The 21,908-nt window shown below is 43.4% G+C and overlaps 1 protein-coding gene and 1 pseudogene across 3 annotated transcripts in view; both read left to right on the forward strand.

Annotated features, from left to right (window-relative positions):
• CNTRL (centriolin) overlaps positions 1-21,908 on the forward strand; it is a 92,607-nt gene that overhangs the window by 55,003 nt on the left and 15,696 nt on the right. For all 3 annotated transcript variants that reach the window (XM_075560421.1, XM_075560422.1, XM_075560424.1), the window contains 16 exons: positions 787-966; positions 1,951-2,067; positions 2,332-2,476; positions 3,172-3,320; positions 5,871-6,060; positions 7,035-7,348; positions 9,435-9,643; positions 12,153-12,345; positions 12,967-13,097; positions 13,203-13,343; positions 13,430-13,556; positions 14,355-14,519; positions 15,196-15,355; positions 16,382-16,497; positions 16,579-16,796; positions 18,971-19,128. In XM_075560421.1, the coding sequence (XP_075416536.1) occupies positions 787-966; positions 1,951-2,067; positions 2,332-2,476; positions 3,172-3,320; positions 5,871-6,060; positions 7,035-7,348; positions 9,435-9,643; positions 12,153-12,345; positions 12,967-13,097; positions 13,203-13,343; positions 13,430-13,556; positions 14,355-14,519; positions 15,196-15,355; positions 16,382-16,497; positions 16,579-16,796; positions 18,971-19,128 (2,713 nt within the window). The remainder of the gene's footprint in view (positions 1-786; positions 967-1,950; positions 2,068-2,331; positions 2,477-3,171; positions 3,321-5,870; positions 6,061-7,034; positions 7,349-9,434; positions 9,644-12,152; positions 12,346-12,966; positions 13,098-13,202; positions 13,344-13,429; positions 13,557-14,354; positions 14,520-15,195; positions 15,356-16,381; positions 16,498-16,578; positions 16,797-18,970; positions 19,129-21,908) is intronic.
• On the forward strand, positions 17,333-18,466 carry LOC142460187 (large ribosomal subunit protein eL13 pseudogene; annotated as a pseudogene).

Here is a 21,908-nt window from a genome sequence, read left to right on the forward strand (position 1 = left end):
TCTGTCTCCTTAGAACCCCTGACACATCTGTGGAACATCTGTTTTCATTTCTTACACCCTGACTTCCTTGTGGCCTTTTCCGGTGTCCCACCTCAACCATTTCTCCATTCCTGTTGCCACACGCCAAGTCTTGTCAAATTCAGAACTCACCCCCACCGCCTGGGAGATCTTAACCCCACGCGCCCCACTCTGATCGCAAACTCTCAGCCTGCCAGCGTTCCACTCTCAACACTTTCCAGCCATACCGAGACTCCCATATATTCACCGCCCCTCTTCTTTTTCAATCTGCTTTATGTACTTTATTCTTCTGTAGTTCCCCTGTCTCCTGCCTTTTTCTCACGTAGTACCACTGCTGTCCATTTATAGCACTGGTGATCGCATCTTACATTTATCTGATGACTTGCTCATTGTCTGTCCCGTCAGCTGTAAGACCAGCAGCCACGCTGTGTTGTTTATCACCTGGTGCCCAGCGACTGACTCAGTGACTGAGTTTTTGACCTGTCCGAGATGAATGAATGATGCTCGCTGAGATTCTTGACTGGAAAGCTTGACTTGATTCCAAGCTTATTGTGCAATTTTGAGATACTCTTAATTGCTCACCCAACATTTATGGGGCACCTGTGCAAGGGGCATGCAACAGTGAGCAAGTCGCTGTCCTCATGGAGTGTACGTCCATCCAATCTCACTGAGGGGAAGCATGGGCACAGGCTCTTCTTTCTCACAGTTTTGCCCTTTTGAATGCATTTGTGACTAAAGACTCATCTTTTCAATTAATATTTCTTTTAGAAGAAATTCGAAGATGCCAGATCCCAGGAGCAGTATTTTAGTTTAGATAAAGAATTGAAGAACCTAAAGAAAGCTGTGGCCGCCTCTGATAAGCAAGCCACAGCTGAACTCACCTTGGCTAAAGACCAGCTGAGGTCCCTTCATGGAACTGTTGTGAAAATTAACCAGGAGCGAGCAGAGGTGAGTCCATCACACTGGAGAACAAGTTTCCACCAGTTATACTGCTGTCAGAAATAGAGCGTTATTCTTCATCTCTGTGTATACATGTTGGTTATCTTGTGAACCACTGTAAAGTTGTTGGCTTCTCTGTAAGACCACCTGAAGATCGTATTTCCCTCATCATAGCCCAAACAAGACACTGTGGCACCGTGGGCCCTGCACTCTGTTGAGCCTTGAAAGGAATCATCAGGTGAAACAGCGTCTCTCCCTGAAGGGGTTGTGATCTGCTTAGAGACGCAACACGGTCAATACACACCCAGACGAGGATTTTGAAGTCTTTCTGTGTCATCCCTCTGCATTTTTACCTTTTCCATCCTGTGGTGTCTGGTGATAGTATGTTACTTTATAGAGTGTTATGACTCCCGACGGTAAAAACGGTCGGTCTCTGTGCTCTATTTGCGAGGAGAGTGGCACCCTTCACTCCAGGGAAGATAGTAGGACCATGAGAGTAAAGGTAGGCCTTAGGCCTGGTTTTTCTGATGCAGCCCACATGTCCAATACTAGTCCACAAATTCCTCTTTAGACTGGCAGTCATGCAATGATGCTGAACGCAGGAAGATCACAGGCCAGTGGAAAGTCTTGTGGATCCAGTGGCAGTAGAAGCATCTCAGCGCTTGCAGGAGTCTCCATGTGGCTCCTCCAGCTCTGAGGTCTCTGACTGCATCAGAGTAGCTCCATCAGGCCCCTTGTCAGTAATGTCTTGCCGGGAGTGTATGTCCTGCCTTAGGGCCTCTAAAGAGGTCATCAAGCTGGACCTGATTGACAGGCTAAACTCCACCCCTTCACTCTTAGTCTCAAATCGACAACAGATTATGTAACTACCACAGCGGGTCCATGTTGACACTGAATGATGGAATGGCCAGATGGGTGGTCTGGTTAGATCAGAAGATCAGTACAGCAGCTTATGATGGCAGTCATGCTTTTTCCCTACCTTTGCCCCCGCAGGAGAAGCAGGAGGCCGAGAGGTTCAGTAGAAAGGCAACACGTGCGGCCAGGGATCTGACCCGAGCAGAAGCAGAGATCGAACTCCTGCAGAACCTGCTCAGGGACAAAGAGGACCAGGTCAGTATTGGGAGTCCTACGATCTTTGCGTTAGCGAGCCCCTGTCAGTTCCTGAAGGAAACATTGCTGCACATGTGAGACCTTAGAAACTTAAAGTACTGTGTTTTATGCTGCACACCAAGTACAGTGCTGTGACAGTCTAAGGAGTAATCCTGTGTCGTCCCTGGAGGAGTGTACATAAAAATTAGACTTGTCATCAAATTGCAAGGATATGTGTGTCTTGGAAATAACTTATTGGCAACTTTCTCTGCGATTCTCCGATAGTTTGTAACAGAGATGGAGAAAGCAGAAGCAGGCACCTTAGTAGCAAGCGCACAGGTGCTAGACGTCGATAAACTCAACGAGACAATGGACCGACAAAGGACAGAGATTGTAAGGCTGCGGAATTTGCTAGACCTCACAGAAGCTGGTAAGGTTTGGGGCTCTGATTTCGGTAGTGATTTGGCAGTTATTATTTTCCCTGTAGACATTACTATTTATTTTTCATAAATTTGTTAGGGGCTCTTACAATAATCCATACATCAATTGTATCAAGCACATTTGTACATATGTTGCCGTCATCATTTTCACATTTTCTTTCTACTTGAGCCCTTGGTATCAGCTCCTCTTTTTTCCCTCCCCTTGATAAATTATAGATCATTATTTTCATATCTTACACCTTCCACTGTCTCCCTTCACCCATGTTTCTGTTGTTTGTCATTACTGTTTTAAAATAAAATCTTTTTTTGTTTTTCTGTTTATTTTCATGGTTGCGAGTGAACTCAGTACTTGATTAATGAAGTCGTGTAATTAGCTTAATAATTATAGAGTACAACATTGAGAGACTTGATTATAAAGAAACTGAAGAGAGACTGGCATGTTCAGAAGAAGTGATGTTTACCAGTCTGTGCGATTGATTGCCTTCTCTGCCGCTTTACAGACGAAGGACAGAAGGCTGTGTCTGTCCATTTCACGTGTTAGCTAAAGCTCATTAAAAAGGGTAGGCAGAAAGCCAGCTTTGAGGCACTGATAAAATTCCACAGCAGTCATGGAATCAGTTTTGGATTTGAGAGAGAAAGCAAGTCGGTGATTGCAGCCCAATTTCATAGTGACTTTCTTTTACAGATAACAAAGGAGGCTTTGAAAATGTTTTGGAAGAAATTGCTGAGCTCCGACGTGAGGTTTCTCGTCAGAATGATTACATCAGCAGCGTAGCAGACCCTTTCAAAAGACGGGGTTATTGGTACTTCATGCCACCACCACCATCCTCAAAAGTAGGAACTCTATAACTCTATGGTGCTGGGAGTGTGAACTGGCTGCTCGTGAAGAAAGCATGGCAGGGCCTCTGTCCCAGATTTGTGAACAAGAGCCATACAGAAATAAATATTTGTCTGCCAAGCCATACATTTATATGCTAAACGACACATTAAGCACTACAGAGTTGAGGTTCTTAGTTGAATTTCTTACATGCCTTTAATCTGGAGATGGAGCCCAGGGCCTTCTCAGGAAGCTAGTAACTGCTTGCATGAAATGAAAGAACTCAACCCCAGAGAGCCTGTCATTGAAAATGGGTATAGGATTATGCAGAGGCACAGACAGAAAAATAGATCGTGGATTGCATTTCTCTTTCACAAACATTCATGCCACTTACATACTAGATCAAGTGCTTGTGGTGGTGGGGCACCAAGTGCTTGTGGTGGTGGGGTACCAAGTGCTTGTGGTGGGGCACCAAGTGCTTGTGGTGGTGGGGCACCAAGTGCTTGTGGTGGTGGGGCACCAAGTGCTTGTGGTGGGGCACCAAGTGCTTGTGGTGGTGGGGCACCAAGGGGAGTGATCTCTTTGGGAAGTTCATAAGCAGAGAGGGGTAGACTTCTAGAATGGAAGAAACCACTGGTCTGTAGAAGGATCGTTGGCTCAGGCATGACTAGTCACAATGAACAATGAACGCTGAATAGAAAAGTAGTTCGGGGTTTATTTTTAAAAGGGGGCCTTGAAATCTCTTGTATCTACATAATTATGTAGGCAGTGGGAAGCTGGGGGGGGGGTTGGTGGCATATGTAACATGATCAGAACTATATTAACTATAATCTGGCAGAGTGTAGGGTCTAGAGCAGTGATTCTCAACCTTCCTAAGACCACAACCCTTTAATAAAGTTCCGCATGTTGTGGTGACCCCCAACCATGAAATTATTTTCATTGCTGCTTCATAACTGTAATTTTGCTACTATTAAATTGAACATGATGAAAGCATAGCGATGAGTCACAAAAACAATATGTAATTATATAATGTAAAATATTTATTTCTAATGACAAATAAATGGAATTTTGTCTTGAAGCATGGTGTAGCCTGGGGAACAGTCTTCGTTCCGGGTACTCGTAGGTGGGCGTATCTGCATGTGGACAGACCCTCCTGGAGATGGATAGAGGAGCAGTATCTTGGTTCCTAAGACCGTCAGAAATATGTGTTTTCTGATGGTTTTAGGTAACCCCTGTGAAAGGGTTGTTCGATCCCCAAAGTAGTCGCAACCCATAGGTTGAGAACCGCTGGTCTAGACAGCGACAGGGTGAATTTGATGTGGAACTATTTGAAATTTTTCAAGTAAGGAATGGCAGAGACCAGCGCTAGAGTGCTAGAGTTGGAGAAGATAGGGGTTTGAGAGACAAAATGGTCAGGTGTTGTGCCACTGAAAGCTGCAGTCATGCAGAGGTGCTGGGTGACATTTTAAAGAGCAAGACTAAGAGAGAAGTGACCGTGGAGGCTTACCCAGAGCCCCAGTAGCAGTATCGAGACCATTTCTCCCAGAATGCTAAAGGAAGCCAAGTCCTTAGCACTGGCAGAGCTGGAGGTGGAAGCAGGATAAAACCCAACCAAACTCACTGCCGTCGAGTGCGTTCCAGTTCCTAGTGGTCCTGTAAGTCGGACGAGAGCCGCCCTGAGGGTTTCCGAGACTGTGCCTTTTCATCTTCCCAGGACTGCTAAGTTTGAACCACCAGGTTCATGGTGTAGCCCAATGCGAAACCCCTACCCCACCAGAGAGCCTTGGAAGCAGGATAAATTAGAGCTGAATGAAGGTTTGGAGGAAGGAAATCCAGAGTAACCGTTAAAGCTTTAAATTCCTGCCAAGGTCTCAGGACAGGAGATTCCTACCCCCACGTTCCATCAAGAGAGAGTTCACCTGTTTCCTCTGTCTTGGTTGCTCAGCCCCGATGGACAAAGCGGAGGAGAAACCCCAGGGAAAGATGAGCGCAGAGAGAATGGCTCAGCCTAGGGGTCTGCTCCCTTATGGAGAACTTGTTTGCAGTTGCTGCCTAAAATGAACCCAACCAAGTAGTCAGCTAATGGGCTTTCCTCATTTCCATAGGATCAAAGACTTGTTTTCCTTAGAAACTTAGAGTGAAAGATAGGACAGGAAATGGGTGTTAGCAAATACTCACTCCCAAGGTGATAACGTGGACATTGGTTAGAGTCTGTTGCTTTGACCAAACGTTGGGCCCTCTGTGTTCACCAGCCAGTGTCATGTGAGCCCAGCCACGGTGCACACAATGCAGTGCTTGCCACGCGTCCCTCATGCTGCCATGCTGCTGGAGCCCTGAAGGACGTCAGTAAACTGATGGTGCCTTTGCACAAGGCTGCAGTTTGTAGGACCATGCCGTCGCTTCCCCCTCCTGTCTGTGAGAAGTGAGGATTATGGTGTGTGCAGAGAAGCCACGTTCTTTCTCAGCATGGCCACATCAGGCGGAGGGAGCCTTGGCTTTTAACATTTCTCAGAATTTGCCTTTCCATTGGCAGTGGATACACTGTTGTCTGTTGTCATTTGTTTTAGGTTTCTAGCCATAGTTCCCAGGCTACCAAGGACTCTGGTGTCAGCCTAAAGTGCACAGCCTCAACACCTGTTAGAAAGCCACATCCTACGCAGCAAGATGGGAAAGAAGGCAGTGCACCGCCTCCCGTCTCAGGATACTGGGTGTATTCGCCTATCAGAAGCGGGCTGTATAACTCTTTTTCAAATAGAGGTAGGTTGAATAACATATGGGAGGATGCATTTCTTTTGTGTGTTTAATAACTTGCCTCCCTGAAGTTCCTAGAATAGGCCTTAGTTCAAAGCCCTCAGCTTGCCCTGCAAGGCCCTTTGTGTTCCAGTCTTGGCCCACAGCTGAGCGTGAAGTCTCAGCTCCCATCACTCTTCCACATAGCAGCTCTACCTGAATGCACACCATGCTCTTCAAATTGTCCTGTTTCTAACCATGTCTGAAATGTCCTTTCTCCTCCTTCCTTTCCCCAACCTGTTCCAACTTCTCCTTAAAGGAGACCCACGTCTTCAAACATCACTCCTTTTGTGGCACCTCCTTCCACCTTTCTCACTCAGCAAGCTCCTTCCTTTGTAGTCCCAGATCGTGTGGCAGACGTCCTGGTATCATGACATTCTCTCGCTCTCCTTTATTGATGTGATGACAGATCTGTCTTCCAAAGTATAGGAGTGCAGACAGACTTGGGGGGAATCCAGGCCCTTATTTAATGGAAATTGAGATCGTAAGCAAATGATTTAGTTACCCTGAGACAGTACATCCATAAAATGAGAATACTGTCTTCAGAGAATTTATTCATTCAGAAATGACTTATTGAGTGCCTGCTGTATGCTAGGTTCTCTGTCTTCGGTGATAACAAGACAAAAGTGTCTGCTTCTAGGGGAATGAGTACATCAGACCCCTCCTTGGAGAAAGAATACCGGCAAATGTTGGGTAGGGGGTTCGCTCAGCACATCTCTGTTGGTCTTTGATATGGTGTGCTGAATGAAGGAATTAACAAATGGGACAGACCAAAATCAATACTCTGTATCAGCCACTGGAAATAATGTGTACCCTTGTTTTGGTTCTGCTTTTGAAAATGAGTTTTAACCTGCTTTTCAGAGTTTTAGTCTTAAATGCTGCTGTACTCTAGTCACCTGTTTACCCGGAGCATAAAACACTCTTTGTTCATGTCTTTGAAGATGAAGACAGTGGAGGAGATAGCGAGGAAGACAGTGACCCAGATGACCGAGAGGAGCCCCCCTTTGTGCCTCCGCCTGGATACATGATGTACACGGTCTTTCCCGATGGGTCTCCAGTTCCTCAGGGCATGGCCCTTTATGCACCACCCCCTCCCCTGCCCAACAACAGCCGACCTCTCACCCCTGGAACTGTTGTCTATGGACCTCCTCCTGCTGGAGCCCCCATTGTGTATGGGCCTCCACCTCCCAACTTCTCTGTCCCCCTCATCCCCATGGGCGTGCTGCACTGCAACGTGCCGGAACACCATAACTTAGTAAGTGAAAAGCCCGGCGACCCCGTCCCGCTTCTTTTTTTTTTTTCTGGATGGTATTTCTTTTTTTTTTTTTTAACAATTTATTGGGGCTCATACAATTCTTATCACAGTTCATACATATACATACATCAATTGTATAAAGCACATCTGTACAGTCTTTGCCCTAATCATTTTTTTCTCCTCTTTTCTTTTTTTACATTTTATTAGGGACTCATACAACTCTTATCACCATCCATACATATACATACATCAATTGTATAAAGCACATCCATACATTCCCTGCCCCAACCATTCTCAAGGCATTTGCTCTCCACTTAAGCCCCTTGCATCAGGTCCACTTTTTTTTTTCCCCTCCCTCCCCTTTACCCCCTCCCTCATGTGCCCTTGATAATTTAGACATCGTTATTTTGTCATATCTTGCCCTATCCGGAGTCTCCCTTCCCCCCTTCTCTGCTGTCCCTCTCCCAGGGAAGAGGTCACATGTGGATCCCTGTAATCAGTTCCCCCTTTCCAACCCACTCACCCTCCACTCTACCAGCATCGTCCCTCACACCCTTGGTCCTGAAGGTATCATCCACCCTGGATTCCCTGTACCTCCAGCCCTCATATGTACCAGTGTACAGCCTCTGTCCTATCCAGCCCTGCAAGGTAGAATTCGGATCATGGTAGTTGGGGGGAGGAAGCATCCAGGATCTGGGGGAAAGCTGTGTTCTTCAGCGATACTACCTCACACCCTAATTAACCCATCTCCTCTCCTAAACCCCTCTATGAGGGGATCTCCATTGGCCGACACTTGGGCCTTGGGTCTCCACTCTGCACTTCCCCCTTCATTTAATATGGTATATATATACATATATACATATACATATACACATACATACACACACTTATATCTTTTTTTTTTTTTTGCAAGATGCCTTATACCTGGTCCCTTGGCACCTCGTGATCGCACTGGCCGGTGTGCTTCTTCCATGTGGGCTTATTTGCTTCTGAGCTAGATGGCCGCTTGTTCACCTTCAAGCCTTTCCCGTCCCGCTTCTTCCAGAGGTCCCTCAATCAAGCTGTCCACATGACGCCTGATCTTGTGGTGAATGAATTATAGCCCCAGGTCCTTCTGCAGAAACCAGTTTTTACAGCAGAAATGCTTTAAATCTAGAAATTAGCCATTTTGTTATAATCCTAAATATTTTTCTATTAAAATTTTTATAGTGTATGTGGAACTCTTCATATACTAGCATGTATAAATATTATACACCAAAGTTTTGATGGCAATTATCTCAGGATTGTGGGGGCTTGTAATTATTTATTATTCTTTTTCACAGTTCTTTTAGTATATACAATTTTTTAAAATTTATTTTTTAAAATAATTTTATTGGGGGCTCGTACAACTCTTATCACAATCCATACATCCTTCCATTGTGTCAAACACTTTTGTACATTTGTTTCCCTCCTCATTCTCAAAACATTTGCTTTCTACTTGAGCCCTTGGTATCAGCTCCTCATTTTTTCCCCTCCCTCCCTGCTCCCCCTTCTCCCATGAATCCTTGATAATTTATAAATTATTATTATTGTGTCATATCTTATACTCTCTGATGTCTCCCTTCACTCACTTCTCTGCTGTCCATCCCCCCGGGAGGAGGTTATATGTAGATCCTTGTAATCTGTTCCCCCTTTAACTTTCCCATGGATTTCAAAAGTTTTCAAACCGTATTTTTAATAGCTGTACAGTGTGTTATTTGTAATACAAGTTAATTGTATGTACATTTTTACTGTATTTTCTTGGACCCAATTCCAGTAAGTGATTACTTTCTAATCACTAGGTTTTCAGCTTTTCCGTTCTGAAAAGAGAATGCATTCCAATTTCCAATACCCTAGTGAAAAAGTTAAGAGCTCAATGAATCCATTAATTTCATCTGTGAGGTGTGGGAAATAATTGACTTGGCTTAATTTTTCTCTTCACACTAAAGTCTTAGGGTCTGCCTTAATTTTCAGGTTATAGATTCTGCTTTCAGGTTTTGGTAGAAAACGAAGGGGAATATTCTGAGATGTTTCAATTTTGCATGCTCCCCCCACCCCCCGTGTTTAGGAGAATGAAGTGTCTAGATTAGAAGAAATAATGGAGCATTTGAAATCGAAGAGACGGGAAGATCGGTGGGTGAGAGTCTCTCAACAGCAGTCTGAAAAGGAAATAGAAGAATTACATCATAATATTGATGTTCTTTTGCAAGAGAAGAAAGACTTAGAGCAAGAAGTAGAAGAATTACATAGCACCATCCAGAAACATCAACAGCGAAAGTAAGATTATTAGCCATTTTGTTGTTCTAATTCAGATGAATGTGTTAATACAACTAAAGCATTGGATTTTTAACTTAATTTTAAGTACATTAGTAGTCACGTGGTGACTGCCTTATGGGACAACGCAGGTCTAAATCTTTTCGGCCAAAAATCCCGTTCACCTCTTGTAATCCCTCTTGGTTAGGCGTGTAACCATCCCTCCTTCTCAGCTACCCTACCTAGACACAGGGATGGTGTCCCCAGCCCCCCTCTCCTTCACTCCCCCAGGCATCCAGTTGTTCACCAAGTCCTACTGACTCAAACAGCTCTCAGGTAGACTCCATTGTTCGTCTCCACTGCACTGGCCTTTAGTCGTCTCATCCTGGGCCATTGTGCCAGCTTCCTCATTGCCCGCGCATGGCTACTTTTATTCTCTCCACTCTACTTTCAACAAGAAGGCAAATCTGGCCATGCACCCCCTCCTTTTGCTCTCCATCCCATCAAGATAAACATCACCTTTGTGATCTCAGCTCTACACAGTTGTTGATTTTTTCCCTGGCGTGTGTATGTTTTAATCTTTTTGTTCCACACACAGTGTTTGGTCCCATCCTACTTATCTTCTGGGAGTGTCCTCGAGGATCCTGCTTTGCTCTGCCTGCACACGTTTGCATTGCCATGTCTTTGGAGTGAAATGTCATTTCTCTTCTCTAACTCCTCCTGACTGTCTTTTGAAGTGAGGTCAGGGATTTCTCTTTAAAATAAACCTTTCATTTCTCGGGCACCAGTGATCAGGATCAGCCATGGCATAGCACTGTTGGCACAATTATGAGAACCCAGGGGCTCCTGGAGGGTAGTGGCAAGGCTATGACGAGGCCACCTCTGTGTCCCAGCTTGTGGCTTAGGACTCAGCACAGCACAGGCTGTGCTCCTGAATACTCTGTTTGCTGATTGGAGAACCTCACTCTCTCCAGTGCTTGATGAATTATGACAGTGTTCCCCTGTTTTCATTTAAGCCAGACTGGGCCAACCTACAAGAGCCCCAGTAGTCCAGTTAGGTACATGTTGGACTGCTATACAAGGTCAGCGGCTCAACGAGGCTGTCTTGCAAAGATTTACAGCCTTGTAAGCCCTCGATAGGGGTTGCTATGAGTCAGAATCAACTAGATAGAAATGGGTTTGGGTTGGGCCGAGCTTCGTGATGAGGGCAGTGTTGCAGAGGACAGCGGTAAGTGAAGCATGGTCACTGTCTCTGGCTTTGGTAGGCCCATACTCAGGAGCGAGGACGAGAACTTTGAAGGGCCCAGAGAATTGCTTGCTGTTTCTATTACTTTTTGTGGGTATAAATGGGAAGGGGTGCTAGTTTTGTTTTTATTTTGAGGTTTGCTTTTGCAGGGTTAAAAAGAATAACCATTTCATTTCTTCGTTATAAAATCATAATAAATGATTATTCTGGGGAACCTGGATAAGATAAAAATAATGAAAATGATTTGTATGTTCATCATTTAAAGAGAAAACCTGTTACCATGTTGATGAGCCTGCCTATATATTTAATATGCAGTCATGGGTAGTCCTAGCTTCAGATATTTGTGGTCTGTCCAAATTGGCTTGGCCAAGTGTTGAAAATACAATGGTCTTTGTTGTTTACATACATAAAAGCAACAGAGATTGATTATGGTATATACATAGAGTATGCATATGCCCATTATATGTACACATATAATCAGTCTTTGTTGACATTTATCTAAAGTTATTGCATTGTAAATACTTGGCCATATATATATGAGGGGATAACAAAAAAATTGGAACTCCCCACCACCAAAGCTATGTATTAGATTTTTTTTTTTATAAAACAACCATATCACCTTCAAAGTACTCTGCATTAGACTTAATACATTTGTCAAATCTGTGGTTCCATTCTTGGAAACATTTTTCAAACTCTTCTGTTTGCATAGCTGACAGCACCTCCCTAATTTTTCTTCACCTCCTCTACATCCTCAAATCACTGTCCTTCATGTCCCCCTTTATCCGTGGAAGCAAAAAGAAGTCAGATGGAGCGAGGTCAGGTGAGTAAGGTGTGTGGAGCAAGACAGGCATGTTTTTTTTTGCCATACACTGGCGCACTGGGATGCTGTGTGAGCTGTAGTGGCAAAACCAGTCCCCTGTCTGCCACAAAGCAGGCCTTTTTGATCACACACTGTTAGTCTTTTCAGAACCTCTAAATAAAAGCTTGATTAACAGTCTGACCTGGTGGAATGTGCTCCAAGTGCACTCTCCCCCTCACACCAAAACAGCACATGAGCACCGGGTATTTTTGGGTACCCGCTTGTGTGACAAATCCATTCTACAGTACGTACATTATTCATTTATTGTTCACAGTAAATCCTCTTGAACTAAAAGTAAACAGGTTTTGAAGGTGGCTGCTTTTCTTGCCCTTTCTGTAAAGTAGAAAATCAAAATGAAACAATGTGCTAGTTAGTGTACTTTATCTACATTTAACATCTATGAATGTATGTCTTATCTCTTTTTAAAGGGACTTCATTGATGGACATGTTGAGAGTCTCATTACTGAACTAGAAATAGAGAAATCTCTCAAGCACCATGACGATGTTGTGGATGAACTTGAGTGCATTGAAAAGACCCTTCTGAAACGCCGTGCAGAGCTCAGGGAAGCTGACCGACTCCTGGAGGAGGCTGAGAGTGAACTTTCGTGCACAAAAGAAAAAGTATGTCCTGTTGTGGTCTTCAGGGTGAATTGAGTGGGTGAGACCGCTTGCCCTCCTCGCAGGAAGGACTAGACAGAGGAAGTGTGGTAAGAGCACAGTTGTCCGCGTCCAAGTCGGGCAGCGGAGATTCTGGACCAGACTGCTGCTTAAAGAGCTTTGGAAAGTTGGGAAATCATGTCAGTCCCCTGAGCTTTTATGTATATTTTCTTAAGTTGATACTATTATGAGGGGCTTCAAGAAGTTTGTGGGAAAATGGAATTAAAAGATAATGGAATTTCTCCATGAGATTTTTGAAACCCTCTCAAATATTTTTTCAGCCCACATAATATCATTGGCATTCTTCTAACCATTTTTAAAGCTACACAGTAACCAATTGTGTTTTTATGCATTGTGACTGACTATGATTTATCCAATTACAATCTATATTTTAAAATAACCTTTTGTGCAGTAGATCTTTGCTTCCAAAATATTTGCAAAGAATCAGGAGTCGCAGCATAGGGACATTTTTATAAGTACTTGTGTGTTGCCGTCTTTTTGTTTTCCAAGAGCTCACCATGCCGATAGATAGCTGCGAGGATCGCTTTTCATTGAATTGCTTTTTATGGCAGCCGCTCTTTGCAGACAAAAGATGCTGTTGAGAAGTTCACTGAGGCCAAGAGAAATTTACTGCAAGCGGAGTGTGATGCAGAAGAGCTAGAAAGGAGAGCGCAGGAAACCGCCATTCACCTCGTCAAAGCTGATCAGCAGCTGAGGTATGTGAGTCCCTTAGCCATGGGGGACCGTGGGGAGGTGAATGAGAAGCTGAATGCTCCGAGGATAAACAGGACCATGGGAGAAAATAACGTGATGTGTTTTAGATTGCTCCAGGCCGACGCAAAGGACGTAGAGCAGCACAAAATCGAGCAAGAAGAAATTTTGAAAGAAATAAACAAAGTTGTAGCAGCCAAAGACTCAGACTTCCAGTGTTTGAGCCAGAAGAAGGAAAAACTGACAGAAGAGTACGTAAGGCCTCGGTTGGACCTGGGCGGCGGCGGGCTGGGAGGAGCACTCGGGGTGCAGGCTTTGGACTGCTGCTGCTTTGCAGGCTGCAGAGGTTACAGCAGGAGATCGAAACTGCAGAGCGCAGTGAGGATCGTCACCTACAGGTCCTTCAGGAATCCGAGACCCTTCTTCAGGCCAAGCGCGTAGAGGTGGAGAGCCTGAGGGCCCAGGTATGGTGACCGTCACCTAGAAATAAGAGCTCTGTTTGAAACCTGCACGAGGGCTCCAGAAAGTTGTGGGGAAATGGAATGAGCCAATCCTGGAGTTTTCCCATGGACTTTAAGTTACGTTCCCATGGACTTCAAAGAAAAGATTGGAAAAAAGCAAAACATGAAGAATAAGCTATATACCATGCTGTTAAGAGCATAGTGTTAAGACTCTCAGAGTCCAGTGTAAACCTGAATCCCACTTTTATACAGGGTACTAGTGAAAGATGTGAGTCTGTGAGCATGGTATATACGCTGTGGGATCCTTTACGTTACGTGTGTTTATGAACAGTGTTTTAGTTACAGCCTCTGCCTGTATAAAAGAGGGCATTATGAGCATTTTATATTTTCTTCATTTTGCTTGTCTGTGTTCTCTGACTTTGCTGTAAATTAATATGCATAACTTTAATATGCTAAGTAATTTTAAATATACAAAATTAATAAAACAACCCCTACTAATATTATGATCAAATCAAATAAAATGTAAATTTGAAAGTGCTTTAGTAACGACAACCTGAAGGCTAATCTTTGTCATATTGTGTCGTATTGCTGCACATGGAGTGGTTTTAAGCATATATACGAGGTATTTCACAGCTCATCCCGTCTAGCTTTCCTGACTCTGGGGTTTAGAGCATTAGGTCCTAATTTCTCCCCACCACCTCATGGCCAGGAGCTTTAGCTGGATGGGCTATTTTCCACCTTAGCACTGAAAACACCGTGACTTTTGTCAAGCCCTGCCTTCCTCTCCTTTCTTGAATGCAGGTGACAAGGCAGCAGCAGGAGAAGGCCGTCTTGGACAGGCAGTTGGGGCAGGAACGGGAAGAGCTGCAGCTCCTCCAAGGCAGCATGGTCCAGGCGAAGGCTGACCTCCAGGAAGCCCTGAGACTGGGCGAGACTGAAGTCACTGAGAAGTGCAGTCACATTAGGGTTTGTTTTTCAGTACATCATCTTCTGGGGACTCCAGGACGAGGCTGTGCGTTCAGTTTAAGGTGCTTTCATTGGGCTCTCCCTGAGTGCACATATAAACTGCAGGACTAGAAATTGCTTTGGTTTTGTGCTCTGTGGCAATGCTGTGGCTGTCGCCGCTTGCGCCCCCAGATCGTTTTCTGTCCCTGCCCAAGACTTTCCTGCCTCTGTGTTCTTTCGCATCCTTTTTATCTCCAGGAATGCTCTTATCCCTCATCCCTTGCCAGAGCCTCTCCATTTGGCATGACCTAGCTTCCTACCACCTCCTCAATGAAACTTTCCTCGATTTCCCCATATCTGAGTTCTGATTCACTCTTCTGCATGTTTCCTAGGAGACATGATCTGCTTATTGCCCCTTCCCTAGGCAGGAGAGGTGCTGAGCCCCTCCTAGGGTTTCATCTGCCTTGTTTCCCACCAGCACAATGCCTAGCACAGAGTAAATGTGACATATGTGATTAAATGAAAATAATGTTACATTTTTCTGTCATACCGAAATTTGTTAGTAGAAAAATAGTATTGTTCTTGACATAGAAGATAAAAAGGAGCTTGTTTCCAAATTAGCTTCTATGAGAGCTGATGTTTAAGTAAATTCCACTCACAATTTTGCAGAGAGGCATAATTTTTACCCCTCCCACAGGAAGTAAAATCTCTTCTGGAAGAACTGAGTTTTCAGAAAGGAGAACTGAATGTCCAGATCAGTGAAAAAAGAACTCAACTTGCACTTATAAAGCAGGAGATTGGAAAAGAGGAAGAAAATCTTCAGGTAGTTTTAGGACAAATGTTTAAACATAAAACCGGTAAGTTTAAAAGAAATTAATCGTGTAAAGTTTGAGGTTAGAAAATGTTTATATTCTAGGTCACAGAAAAAAACCCAACCGGCAAAAATGTAAAAGCACAGTTTAAAAGGAGAATATTCTCTGCCATTCAAATTAGTAAGATTGATTCAAAAGCTAAATAACTAGAGTCTTCACTGGTTGGGTGTGGTGCAAGCGGAGCACTTCCAGGCTGGTGATTGAACTAGGTTGGAACAATGTCCCTGTGATTCAAGACTCTTAAGTTCCACAGCTGGTGAAACACAAAGCGTATTCCTAGTAATCTAGAGAGCTCACATTTTTATTTATAATGACTAAATTTGGAAATAAGTTAAATGACCAATTTTAAAATAATTTAACAGTATTGAATGACATTCAAAAATGCTCACTGAAGAATAAAAAAGATGTAAAAAATTGAACATGCACTATCCCATTTTATTTTAAAACCTCTATGTATGTGTGTATGTACTCATGGAAGAAATGCTATCCAAAAGCTACTGTAACAGGAATTATCTCTGGATGGTGGGATAATGTTTATCATTTTCTTCTCTTGTTTCTTCCCCCTGAATCGTATACAGTGATAGGATAGTTTCATAGCCAGAAAAGAAAGCGTTACGTATCTGTATTTCAAAAGATCCCCGAGTTGTTTTATATATTCAAGGTTTTCCACATTTGTTTTTATTTATCAGAAAAACCACACTAGTAATTTATTCTTTTATGTGGGGGAAAATTCTTTTAGAAGTAAAACTTTGTTCAATGTTTTTGTTGAAATATATTTAACAGATTAGTATTTAGCGATACATTTAAAGGACTCCCCCCCTCCCACCCACTCACCCCCTTTTTATTAAAATACAATTCAGGAACTCCTTTAGTTGAGTTCCGAAAATATTTTTTAATTAAAAAGTGTTCATAGTTTCATGATTCAGTCAGTAGCATTATTTTCTATTTCAGTTTGTAATGTTTCCAAGTTCATTTAATAGCATAGCCTTTCCTTTGTTTCTGGTCTGTGAGAATTAAAGAATGTTCTGGACATGTTACAACTTGAGAACAACGAGCTACAGGGCTTGAAGCGACAGCATGACCAGAAGGTGTCCGACTTAGAGAAGATGCAGGTGGAAATGTTAGAGGTAATGGACAAAGCTATTGACCCTTCCCACACTGCAGCCTCTGTCTCTCGGGTTGTTGAAGTTCTCTTTTCTCTGGGCTAGGGGAAAGTGGAGTTGGAGAATTTGCAGCAGTTAGCCCAGCAACAGAAAGGGGACATAGAGTGGCAGAGACAGCTCCTTGAGAAGGACCAACGGGAAATGGAGCGGATGACTGCGGAGAGCCGAGCCTTGCAGGTGTGCATCGAGTCTTTGAGCAAGGAAAAGGAAGATCTCGAGGAGCAGTGTGGGAGTTGGGCAAAGAAGATGGCGCACTCCAAAAGGTGAGGGCAGGGACCCGCTAGCTGGCAGTTAGGATGACTGCTTCCAAGCTAAATTCTGGCCTTTTTTTACTGATCAAACTAGCAATAAACACAGTACTTTTTAAAGTTAGAAAATAGCAAATAAGAAACCAAGTACTTCACAAACTCAGGATCATGATGCAGTTCACAAATTGCACTTGGTGGTCAATTCCTTTTGTTTTGTGATTCGTTATTTAAGATATCAGTTTGCCCCAAGTTGATATATAGATCACAGCAATCCCAATCAAAATCCCAGCAGTCTGTTTTGCAGAAGTTGACAATAAAATTTATTAAAAATTTAGAATATAATGTAAATACACACGACACCAAAACAACTTTTAAAAAGAAAAACAAAATTTTAGTAAGCACTACCTGATTTCAACTTATTTTTATATAATTGTAAAACCTAAATAAATAGACTCTTAGATGAAAAATAGGAGAACATCTATGTGACCTTAGGTTAGATATTTAGATGTGTCTCTTTCCGCTCACCCGTTCCACCTGGAGGAGGGCCGTTCCACCTGGAGGAGGGCCGTAGGCAACCATGGCGCCCAGCCGGAATGGCATGATCCTGAAGCCCCACTTCCACAAGGACTGGCAGCGGCGTGTGTCCACGTGGTTCAACCAGCCGGCGCGGAAGATATGCAGGCGCAAGGCACGACAAGCTAAAGCCCGCCACATCGCCCCGCGGCCCCATCCGGCCCATTTGTGCGCTGCCCCACGGTGAGCTATCACACCAAAGTCCGTGCAGGCCGAGGCTTCAGCCTGGAAGAGCTGAGGGTGGCCGGCATCCACAAGAAGGTGGCTCGCACCATCGGCATCTCCGTGGACCCCAGGAGGCGGAACAAGTCCACGGAGTCCTTGCAGGCCAATGTACCGCTCCAAGCTCATCCTCTTCCCCAGGAAACCCTCGGCCCCCAAGAAGGGAGACAGCTCTGCGGAGGAACTCAAACTTCAAGGCCTTCGCCAGTCTCCTAATGGCCCGTGCCAACGCCCGGCTCTTTGGTATCTGAGCGAAAAGGGCCAAGGAGGCTGCAGAGCAGGATGTGGAGAAGAAGGAAGTAATGTTGCCAGGGCCTTTAATAAACTCTCCACACACACACACACAAACAAACAAAAACAAAACAAGATAATTAAAAGAAATTTATAGAGGTAGAATCCATCAAGATTTAAAACTTTGCTTCTCAAAAGACAACGTTAAGATAATGAAAAGAGAAGCCACCGCCAAGGGAAAATCTCTGTTGACTGTATCTGATAATGGGCATATAGCCAAAAACATAGCTTTAAAATCTCTCAAAACTCAATAGTAAGAAAGCAACTCAATTTTAAAAACAGCCAACAGATTTAGCAGACGGGTCACAACATAAGATTATGTGGTGGGCAAGTGAGCACAGGAAATGATACTCAGCTTCAATAATCTTTAGGGAAATGCAAATTAAAACCACAAAGAATGATCATTACATACCTACCAGACTGACTAAAATTAATGACTGGCCATATCAACTGTTAAGAAAGAATTCTCACACACCATTGATGAGATTAAAATAAGATAACCACTCTAGGAAACAGTTTGGTGATCCCTTCAAAATGTAAACATGTGCCACCATGAAATCCAGCCATTCCACTCCTAGGTTTATATGCAAGAGAAATGAAAGCGGGCTATCCATACAAAGACGGTACACTAATGGGCACAGCAGTTCTGGGTCCAGCAATTGGTGAATGGATAAACAAATTGTGGTGTATCCATACCATGGAGGACTACTCATTAGCAAGGGAATAAAGTATTTATATACACAACAACATAGATATCTCCCAATCATTATGCTGAGTGAAAAAACCCAGACAAAATAAGTAAATACTGGATAATTCCATTCATGTGAAAGAATGCATATTGTGTGTTTTATCATTGGCTTTTCTAAAACTTCCATTTAATAAGTTACTTTTTGGGGATGGTGGGGGGTGGATCTCTTGCTTAGAAAACTTATAAACAAGAATTCTTTGGACAATGAGTTGAAGACAGTTCTATTTTGTTGAGGTTTACGGTGTCCAGGCTCCTCATGGTGGTACCTGTCAGGAGCACAGCACTGGCCCTCAGTCATCTTGGGTCTGAACAATTTCTTTTTGACAGTTTGACTTATTCTCTGCCTTTGTGACAGAGCTTTGGCAGCTGCAGAGGTGAACAGCAAAACCGAGCAGTCAAACTTAGAAACGTTGGAATTGAATGTCAGAAAACTTCAGCAGGAACTAGACCAACTCAACACGGATAAGCTCTCGCTGCATAAAGACATTGCAGGAATGCAGCAGCAGCTGCAAGGTATGAGGCCGCAGAACAGGAAAGATGAGTCCTGGTTTTCCTTCATTGGATTTAAATATATATATTTATATTGATTTTCTTATTGCCAAAGTAATTTGTGCGAGTGGGCGTGGATTTCTTTTAGACACGATGAGAATGTTCTAAATTAAGACTGTGGTGGTGATTACACAATTCTGCATGTACTAAAGGCCATCGGATTGTACATTTTAAATGAGGAATATACCTAGTATGTAAGTTAAAGCTCTTTTGCAAAGCACTCGTGTACCTTACAGGAAAAATCAAAATTGTCTGGCAACAAATGTACAGATGTGCTTGACACGATGGATGGATGGATTGTGATAAGAGTTGTTCGAGCCCCCAGTAAATGATTTAAAATTGTCACAAACAGATGAAAACAGAAACTATTATTAACTTTACCCTTCAAAGACAATTCCTACTAACAGTTTAGTGAATATCCTTCTATATTTTTTCTTATGTGTGCATGCATTAACAGAGATGTAGATCCTTATTGCCAAATCATTATATATAAAATTAGGATAAATTACTACAGAATAGCTATAGCTAGTAATAGATACTGTTGATCCTTAACTGTATCCTAGGCCTGTTTTACATGCATTTTTTCTCATTTAATTCTCATATTTAAAAAAATAATTTATTGCGTGTTCGTACAATTCATACATCCATCCATTGTTTCGAGCACGTTTGTACATTTGTTACCATCATCATTCTCAAAACAATTTTTTTCTACTTGAGCCCTTGGTATCAGCTTCTCATTTATCCCCTCCCTCCCTGCTTCCATCTCCCTCATGAACTTGGATAATTTATAAAGTATTATTTTTTCATGTCTTACACTGACCGATGTCTCCCTTTCCCCACTTTTCTGTTGTCCACCCTCCTGGGAGCGGGTTATAGGTAGATCATTGTGATTGGTTCTCTCTCCACCTTCCCCTTCCCCTCCTGATATGGCTACTCTCAGGGGTTTATCTGTCCTGGATTCCCTGTGTTTCCAGCTCTTATCTTTACCAATGTACATGGTCTGGTCTAGCCAGATTTGTAAGATAGAATTGGGATCATGATAGTGGTTGGGGGAGGAAGCATTTAAGAACTACAGGAAAGTTCTTTGTTTCATTGGTGCTATACAGCACTCCGACTGGCTCGTCATCTCCCCATGACCCTTCTGTAAGGGGATGTCCAGTTTCCTACAGATGGGCTTTGGGCTCCGCTCTGCACTCCCCCTCATCCACAATGACAAAATTTTTTTTGTTCTGGGTCTTTGATGCCTGATACCTTATCCTATCAATGCCTTGTGATCGCACAGGCTGGTGTGCTTCTTCCATGTGGACTCTGTTGCTTCTCAGCTAGATGGCCACTTGTTTACCTATAAACCTTTAAGATCCCAGATGCTATATCTTTTGATAGCTGGGCACCATCAGCTTTCTTCACCACATTTGCTTATGTACCCGCTTTGTCTTCAGCGATTGTGTTGGGAAGGTGAGCATCATGGAATGCCAGTTTAATAGAAAAAAGTGTTCTTGCATTGAGGGAGTACTTGAGTAGAGGCCCAATGTCCATCCACTGCCCTAAAACTAAACCAATAAGTATATGCACATAGCTCTATTTCCCCATTGTCATATATAAATATATTTACATACATACATGCCTTTATTTAGACCTCTATAAATGCCCTTTACCTCCTAGTTCTTTCCTCTATTTCCTTTTACTTTCTTCTTGTCCCACTATCATGTTCAACCTTCACTTGGGTTTCAGTAATTCCTCTCGATTGCATTGCCCTTGATCAAGCCCTACCAGGCCTCCTTTCCTACCCTCTCCTCGCCATCGATTTTAGATCACTTGTTCCCTTGTCCCTGGGTTTAACACCCACTTCGTTTCCCCCGCCTCCCTCTCTCCCACCCCTCTCCAACCATCGGTCCCTTTGTTTCTCCTCCAGATTATTTATCCTGCCTATCTTATCTAGATAGATCTGCAGAGATAATAATATGCACACAAAAAAGACAGAGCAAAACAAAGCAACAAAAGAAAACAAAACCACAAAAAAAAAACCCAATGACATAAAAAGAAAAACCTATAAATAGTTCAAGTTGTTTGTTGACTTTTAGTAGTATTTTCTATTTGAGTCTTATGGGGTGTCATGCCCTGACCCCAAAATCTATTTTTGGTATTCCCCGGGGACTTCTTTGCTCTGCTACCCTTGCTGTTCTGTTGCACGCCCTGAGTGTTTCGCCTCGGTGTGGTGGGGTCAGATTGGGCACAGTTCCTGCACTGTGTCTCAGTGTTGTCCCCTGTAGTGCTAGATGAGTAAGTGAGGGAAGTTGTGTCTTGTAGGGGGACCAGCCTATGGTCTTCTCTGTGCATTGGCTGCTCTGAGCAGGAATATTGTCTTCAGGGATTGGTGGGCCAGGATGTGCTCCACTTTCTCTTCGTCCCCCTTCATTTGCTCCTGTGTGCTCTGATCAGACATGTCCCTCTCCCTGAGCTGCAGCTTCAGTGCTGTCCACTGAAGTGGATTCTTCTGAGGGGAGAGGGGGCTGTCCACATCGTTGGGAATGGGGTCAGTTCTCTCTGTTGGTTCCCTGCTTTATGCCAGTTCTCATAATAACTTTACAAGGTAGAAACTCTTATTTTACCCATTTACGGATGAATAAAGAAATTTTTTGTGTGACTAGCTCAAGTGAGAATTGACTTGCTTACAGTTACATAGCTATTAAGTGGCAAATCCAGGAACTGGATATAGATCTAAAATTTATCCCTAAATCATATTT

Source organism: Tenrec ecaudatus, chromosome 10 (assembly GCF_050624435.1).
Source record: "Tenrec ecaudatus isolate mTenEca1 chromosome 10, mTenEca1.hap1, whole genome shotgun sequence".
NCBI classification, from domain to species: Eukaryota; Metazoa; Chordata; class Mammalia; order Afrosoricida; family Tenrecidae; genus Tenrec; species Tenrec ecaudatus.